Below are 8,557 nucleotides of genomic sequence, written 5' to 3'. Positions count from 1 at the left end.
ACTTTCCTTTAGACCCTGCATGGTAGTGCATAGATGAGCACTAGAACCAGAATCTATAACCTAACTAGAAGTAGAAGAAACCGTTAGATTAGTTTCAATTATGAGCAAGTCTATACCTTCTGAAGGTGTGTCACCTTTCTTGTTCTTTAGGCTCTCGAGGTATGAAGGACAGTTCCTCTTCCAGTGGCCGTCGACATTGCAGTGGAAACATTTTCCTTTGTCATTGGCCCTTTTCTTTTGAACTTCCTTCTTTGGCTTCTTGTCTTTCTTCTGCTTCTTAGCAGGCTTCTTTTTCTTCCAAGTAGACTTTCTCTTGGAACCAGAAGTCAACTCAGCAGCAAGGACATTGCCCCTTGAACCTTTCAAGGCTCCCTCAGCAGTTACCAATATATTTATCAGTTCAGTCTTAGTGCATTCAATCTTATTCATGTGGTAGTTTATTTTAAACTGACCAAATAAATCAGGAAGGGATTGAAGGATCAGATCAACTTCCAATTCCTTGTGCATGTTCATACCGATCTTCTCAAGCTCCTCTAGGTCCTTGATCATAGTCAGACCGTGATCATGGACGGACTGCCCCTTGCGCATCTTTGTTTTGAAGAGCCTCTTGGATACTTCAAAACGAGCTGTGCGACTCTGCTCACCATACAACTCTTGTAGGTGTGCCAGTATGTCCCTAGCAGTCTTCATATTTTCATGCTGGCATTGTAGTTCATTGGACATGGATGCCATGATATAGCACTTGACTCTGATGTCATCATCCGTCCACTTTTGATGCGTCACACGCTGATCGTCAGTAGGACGTGCTGGTAGTCTAGGGATATCATTTTCGAGTATGTAGCCCAGTTTCTCACAGTTCAAAACAATTTTGAGGTTTCTTAGCCAGTCCTTGTAATTGGTTCCAGTCAATCGGTTGGTCTCAAGAATACGGGTCAAAGGGTTTGAGGCTGACATTATGATCTGCAGAGAGTAAAGATTCTAGTTAGACTTTTGTACTTGATCCTTAATCTGTTCTAAGGTCTTTTAGGACAAATATAACTCCCACTATTTTCTCGAATTCCTCACTCTCCTGGTAGGAAAATGGAAATCCTACACGACTAGGATTTCTAGTGGGTACTGCGGTCCCACCGATTGTCACGACTCCCGCCCCGTTCCCGGCGGGCCGCCACGACGGTCCTAGGGTGCGGGTAGGCATAAGGCCACCACCCACCACATAGAACCCTACTACTTATCAATCATCAATAAATTCTAAAAATTTTTGGCATGATGCATACACAAAATGATCACCTTTCCTATGGTGACCTGTCAGGATTATCTCATTACATACAACAACACTACCTGTCAGAGCAGCAATCACATAACCTGTCACATAATGAACCTGGACAATATATATCAATACATCATCACAGGCATATAACTCATCTGTATAAAAATTCTGGTTCCCATTCCATCCATGGTCAAACCCATATCCACAACAGGATCTATGGCTGTAACTATACACTATATACAATAGAAGGTTTATAATACACCAAAAGGGTATAAACCTCTATCTACATTATACTATACTATGGAGCGGCACAGTTAGCAGGCAACCATTAATCCTGCTCCTCTCTATACAATACCTGCCCTGCAATCAAAAATATCAAACTGGAGAGTGAGTATATAAATACTCAGTGAGTGGAGTAGAGAGTACTACGCACATGAGACAAGATATAATCTTGGCTCGAGGTGAAATCTCAAGAGCATATGAGCAGTCGTCAAGAACAGGGTACACATAACTCAACATAAGAAATAAGGAGTAAATCATCACAATCCCAATCAACTCATCTGGAGCATATATAGAATAATCAAATAAGTATGTATGATAACGTGAATATGCTCAACAGGTCATAGTACTGAATCTTATAAATCAGGTGTCAATAGGCTGAATCATCAACAAGACAGCTATCGGGAGGTAGGTTTTACGCCCCAGGCGAACCAGCAACAACTCCCTACTGTCATATGAATATGCAGGATAAGACACCATATCGATAATGTAAATGCTAGACAGCTGTTGGAAGGTGGGTTTTACGCCCCAGGCGAACCAGCAACAACTCTCCACTGTCACATGCATATGCAGGATAAGACATCATACTGATAATGTAAATGCTGGCCAGTATCCAGAACAGAAATCCATCTCACATCTATATATTAAATGGCACCTCGCGAAAATTCTACATCCGTGGAAAGCCATACTGCACCTCGCGGGGTCTTACTATGCCCGACGGCAAGCAGAATATAAGTCGTAGGACTGGCCAATCCTACGCCTAGGGCCGTGTCCCCCCTAGGAAGGGACTGGGCTCTGCCCACCCAGAAGGCTACTATGTACACACAGGCCGATGTTCAACCCTCATCGACTATAGGTGTCCTGCAGATACTGCCAAGCCATGCATAAATGCCATAATGCACACTCCCAATACTCTACTAAAAAGAAGCATAATCAAGACTACCACTCACTCGACTCCGACCCAATCATAAACTAACATCAGGACTGGGAGTGAGGGGTCAAGGGTGTGCAATGCAACTCAATATACCACTGAAATGGGCTCTACAAATCTTTGAAATAGAGGAAATGAAATCAATTTACAAAAGAAGTCATTTCACAATTCAGATTCAATATAATTACTCATAAAGGAGTATAATCAAGTCTACCACTCATAAATCTTTAAAATAGAGGAAATGAAGTCAATTTACAAAAGAAATCATTTCACAATTCAGATCCAATTTAACTACTCATAAAAGAGTATAATCAAGGCTACCACTCACAAGTCTTTGAAATAGAGAAAATGAAATCAATTTACAAAAGAAATTATTTCACAATTCGGAACCAATTTAACTACTCATAAAAGAGTATAATCAAGGCTACCACTCACAAGTCTTTGAAATAGAGGAAATAAAATCAATTTACAAAAGAAATCATTTCACAATTCGGAACCAATTTGATTACTCATCAACCCCTCGTAATTCCTCTCAATGTTCCCTCAAATGCATGTACAGAATAATCAAGCATGGAGAACAAAACATAGAGGAATCTACCACAACAATTAATCAATAAGCTCAGGTGGAATCAAGTCACACTTGGCAACATTCATGAAAATGAATAAGGAATGTGCTCATGGTGCAAAGTGCAAACTCTCACTCACCTGCCAATCTAGCACAGCCCTGATACGCCTCTAGAACTTTATGGTAGGCAGTAGGGGACTTCCTCCTCTTGTTCCCTAGCTTCTTGCCCAACTAGTACATGCATTTACAATACATTTAGTCTTTTATCAAGGGCCATAATCTACGTGCCAATTATAATATAGGAAACTTTAATTGATTCAACTCCCCCGTTTCCTAAATCTTTTCCTTTTTTCCTTTATTCATATTAATTAATCCTCAATTTACATGAATCATGATGCAAGAGTATCCCACACACACCTTGGACCAATACTTTAGGATAAAGGTGTGCGAAAGGATCGAATCCCTTCTAATCCAAAATTTTACTAAATCTTGGGTTGACCCCAACTTTGAGAGTCGACCCTCCCCCGCTTGGATCGATCCCAGCTTACCCTGAGTCGACCCCAAGCACTGAGCCGAAAATCCCCATTCTCTGGGATTTTCTGAGAGAGTCGACCCTACTAGACTTGGGTCGACCCCACTCAGCCCTGAGTCGATTCCGGCTTACTTTGAGTCGACCCAACACCACTTTTTTCATCTTTTTTATCTCGGATGAACAGTAACCCGGACCGATAGTGGGTCACTTCATCCCGATTTTGATCCACTTTCCGAACTCCATTTTTTATGAAATTTATACCCAATGTTCTACACTCATAGGGGTTTCCAAAATGGTAACATGCATCCCCATCGGAGGCCGATTGACCCCCAAAATAATTCACCGAAGTTGAAACTTTGACACAGTTTTTCCGTAGTGCCGGAAAAATTTGTCGAAATTCGATTCTTCCTCTTTTAACACCCTCTACAACTGTCATCTACCCTTTCTATAGCATAAATTATTTAAAATACTGAGTAGAGACGGGTATTCACCTTTTTCTTCTTGTGAAACTTGGGTCCTTGCGTAGAAGAGAAGGAGACCTACGTTTTTTCCTTCAGCTGGAAGTGCAACCGGGATCCCTTTCCTCCTCGAATCCCCTTCCTCTTCTTCTTTCTTCTTCTTCTTCTTCTCTTTTTCTTTTTTTTTCTTTCCTCTCTGTTTCACGCCTGAGACTCCCCCTCTCTGTCTCTCGGTTTCATTCCAAAAGCCACAGTAAACCCCCCTTTAAATCACATCAAAGCACTATTCACCCTTTATTTAATATTATTAAATTCTCATTTTGCCCTTGCTACTTCGATATATCTGCAATTATGCCATTATCTTTTGATTCCTTCCCATTTTGCCCCTAACACTTCAACATATCTACTATTATGCCATTAACTTTTGATTTCTTCCAATTTTACCCCTTATATCAATTTTAAAGGACTATTCTATCCCCTTTTTGTATAAAAAAAATTTTTTTTGGGGTTATTACATCCTCCCCCCCTTATATAAAATTCGTCCTCGAATTTAAAAGGGTAAATTATCTGATTACTCAAAGAGATGAGGGTATTTGCTCTTTATACTTTGCTCCGACTCGCAAGTGCATTCTTCAACATTGTGCCGGTGCCATTGGACCTTTACCATACATATTTTCTTATTTCTTAGCTTCTTGATCTGAATATCAAGGATAGCTACAGGAAGCTCTTCATAAGAAAGGTCTCCCTCTACTGTAACTTCCTGCACTGACAGCACATGGGATGGATTTGGCACATACTTTCGGAGCATAGATACATGAAATACTGAATGCACATGATTGAGGTTTGGAGGCAGTGCTAATCTGTAAGATACAGTGCCAACCTTGTCTAATATCTCAAAGGGGTCAATGTATCTAGGACTAAGCTTGCCTCTCTTTCCAAACCTCATTATTCCTTTCATAGGAGAGATCTTTAGGAACACATGATTTCCCGTGCCAAACTGCACATCTCTCCTTCTGACATCTGCGTAGCTCTTCTGCCTACTAAACACTGTCCTCAACCTTTCTTGTATCACTAACACCTTTTTTGATCAGTGCATCTACCACAACATTAGCTTTTCTCGGATGTGAGTAGAGCAGCAATACTACCAGAAGTTTTTCAACTCGGTGTATCTACCTCAACATTAGCTTTTTCCGGAGAGTAGCGTATAGACAAGGCATGATTTTTATCAATTCCAATCATCTTCCCTGTCTCATATTGAGTTTCTTCTAGGTAAGAAGGTATTTTAAACTATTATGATCAGTATACACCTTACAAGATTCATCAATACAGGGCCGAAGATATTTGTTCTGTATTGTTACCTTGTCCAATCCTTGATGACCAATACATAACCTCAAACTTCCATCTTCCTTCTTTACAAACAATACTAGAGTTCCCTAAGATGACACACTAAGTCGAATGAAGCCTTTATCAAGCGATTCTTGCAACTTTTCCTTTAATTCTTTTATTTCAGTTGGAGCCATTCTATAGGGGGTTTTTGAAGATTGGTATGGTATTGGGAATTAAATCAATTGCAAATTCAATCTCTCTCTCTGATGGCAAACCAGGGAGATCTTCTGGAAAAACATCAGGGTGTTCATTCATTACTGGAATATCCTCTAATTTGGTCTCCTTTCAGGTATCCATTACACAGGCTAAATAAGTCTTATACTCCTTTTCTAATGTCTTCCTAGCTTTCAGGGCAGAAATTAATGTTATGATGAATTACATTACACGGGTGCATCGCTTTGAAAGAAGAACCCTAGTTCTTCAGGTATCTAGAATATCACTCTTTTACTGTAGCAGTCAATATGAGTGTGGTACTGAGACCTCCAAGCTATTCCCAAAATGATGTCAAAATCTTGCATGTCAAGTTATATAAGATTTGTCACTAACTCTCCTACCCCTATTTGAATTATGCAATTCTTGCACTAATGTCAACAATTACTATTTTCTATAGGGGTGTAGGAACACACAGTGATTCTTCTAGTTCCTCAAGTATGCAGTGTAGTTATCTAGATAAACTAACTGAAATAAAGGAATGCATAGTGCCAAAATCGAACAAAATAGAGGGATCAATCAAGCTGACTGGTAATATATCTGTTACCACCCGGTCATTGGCACTAGCATCTTGGTAGGTCAGTGTAAAACTCGAGCATTACTTTTTGGCCTCTGGTCACCAGGTACAGGAGGTCTGAGCTCATTCCTCCTCTTGTATGGGCAATCACGTGCCAGGTGTCCAGTCCGCCCACAACTATAACATGCCCTCGCTCTCCTCATATAGGGCCCACTATGGGATCTGCTAGAGTAAGTGCGGGCTCTGGGATCTGTTATGGTGATATTGATGATTCCACTATGGGATCTGCTAGAATAATTGCGGACCCTGGGCTTCTCTTGAATTGGAGTGCCCCTGAAATCCCATGGCCTGTCACTCTGACTTCTATCTGATCTGGATCTCATCAGGTCAACCCTTTCTCTATCAGATCTTTTCAATTCAGCCTCTACTCTCAAGGCTCTGTCCAAAATATCCATATAGCTGGTAATTAACTGTGAAGATGTCTGGGACTTGATCTCATGTCTAAGCCCTTGTTCGAACCGGTTGGCTCTACTCATATCATCCTCCATGAACTGGGGGCAGAATCGACCCAGCTCATCGAACTTATTGACGTAATCCAAGACAGTCATATGCTCGGACTGAGTCAGCGATAAAAACTCATTCTGCTTCATTTGCCTAACTGAGTCCGAAAAGTACTTAGCATAAAATACTCTCTTAAAATCCCCCCAGGCCATCCCGTTGACCTCATATGCTATCTCCATAGCAGTCCACCAAGAGTCAGCACTCCCCCTTAGCATGGAGATAGCTAGTTTGACTTTTACCTCCTCGGGAAATTGAAGTAACTCATACATCTTCTCCAGTTCCCGGATCCAGGCCTCAGCTATCATGGGATCGGACCCACCATTAAACATCGGTGGATTCAGCCTATGGAACCTCTCGTAATAGGATTCTATCGGCTGTACAGGTTGGGCAGCTAACTGCATCTGCTGCTGTTGCTCAAGCAGTTGTGCTATTAACTGGTACACTCCTGCTAAATCTGCCTGGGTTGCTATGGAGTGTGGAGTAGTTTGTGAAATTGATTGGCTATCAGGGTCCGGAGAAGGTGCCCTTATTTCTCTTTCATCCTCCATGTTGCTTACGGCTACCTAGCAGTCAAGAATTTATGATGAGTTTACATAAATTATCTCTTGACATAGTAAAATAGCAAAAACCATCAAAGAGATCACATAGTCATATCATAATTAATCTGAGAATCTACAATATTCACCTTCTCTTATTAACACAAATCTTCATTATTGAAAAATCTAGTCTCCCATCACAGTCAATATTTTTGACCAATTTAAATTGATTCGATCCACTATACTTTCGCTACACAACTCTGATCAATATCCTCCGAATTTATTAATTGACTTTCTGTCAAAATATAAATTTTGATTGTAAACTGAATGATATAAAAATTTGTCTCAAGTAGAGCCAAAAAGAACTCTTAAGTCTCATCCCAAAATATATTTTACAGAATTATATATGACTCATAAAATAACATATAGAAAAACCCTATGCTTCATAGTATAATCCTATACTTAATCCTGACTCACCCTATTGCTCTGACAGGACTCTTCTTAACCTTTGCTCTGATACCACTTCTTGTCACGACCCCCACCCCGTTCCCGGCGGGCCGCCGCGACGATCCTAGGGTGCGGGTAGGCATAAGGCCACCAGCCACCACATAGAACCCTACTACTTATCAATCATCAATAAATTTTGAAAAATTTTGGCATGATGCATGCACAAAATGATCACCTTTTCTATGGTGACCTGTCAGGATTATCTCATTACATACAACAACACTACCTATCAGAGCAGCAATCACATAACCTGTCACATAATGAACCTGGACAATATATATCAATACATCATCACAGGCATATAACTCATCTGTATAAAAATTCTGGTTCCCATTTCATCCATGGTCAAACCCATATCCACAACAGGATCTATGACTGTAACTATACACTATATACAACAGAAGGTTTATAATACACCAAAAGGGTATAAACCTCTATCTACATTATACTATACTATGGAGCGGCACATCTAGCAGGAAACCATTAATCCTACTCCTCTCTATACAATACCTGCACTACAATCAAAAATATCAAACTGGGGAGTGAGTATATAAATACTTAGTGAGTGGAGTAGAGAGTACTATGCACATGAGACAAGATATAATCTTAGCTCGAGGTGAAATCTCAAGAGCATATGAGCAGTCGTCAAGGACAGGGTACACATAACTCAACATAAGAAATAAGGAGTAAATCATCACAATCCCAATCAACTCATCTGGAGCATATATAGAATAATCAAATAAGTATGTATGATAACGTGAATATGCTCAACAGGTCATAGTACTGAATTATATAAATCAGGTGTCAA

The 8,557-nt window shown here is 40.3% G+C and overlaps 1 protein-coding gene across 1 annotated transcript; it reads right to left on the bottom strand.

The window, feature by feature from the left end:
* Positions 1–6,207: 6,207 nt before the first annotated feature.
* LOC120105280 lies at positions 6,208–7,254 on the bottom strand. The gene has a single exon (XM_039117603.1). It carries the CDS (start codon positions 7,252–7,254, stop codon positions 6,208–6,210), a length of 1,047 nt encoding a protein of 348 aa, XP_038973531.1.
* Between the last annotated feature and the right edge of the window lie 1,303 nt (positions 7,255–8,557).

Source organism: Phoenix dactylifera, unplaced genomic scaffold (assembly GCF_009389715.1).
Source record: "Phoenix dactylifera cultivar Barhee BC4 unplaced genomic scaffold, palm_55x_up_171113_PBpolish2nd_filt_p 000248F, whole genome shotgun sequence".
Taxonomy (NCBI): domain Eukaryota; kingdom Viridiplantae; phylum Streptophyta; class Magnoliopsida; order Arecales; family Arecaceae; genus Phoenix; species Phoenix dactylifera.
The sequence above is the reverse complement of the archived record's forward strand: the minus strand, read 5'-3'. Positions and strand labels throughout refer to the sequence as shown.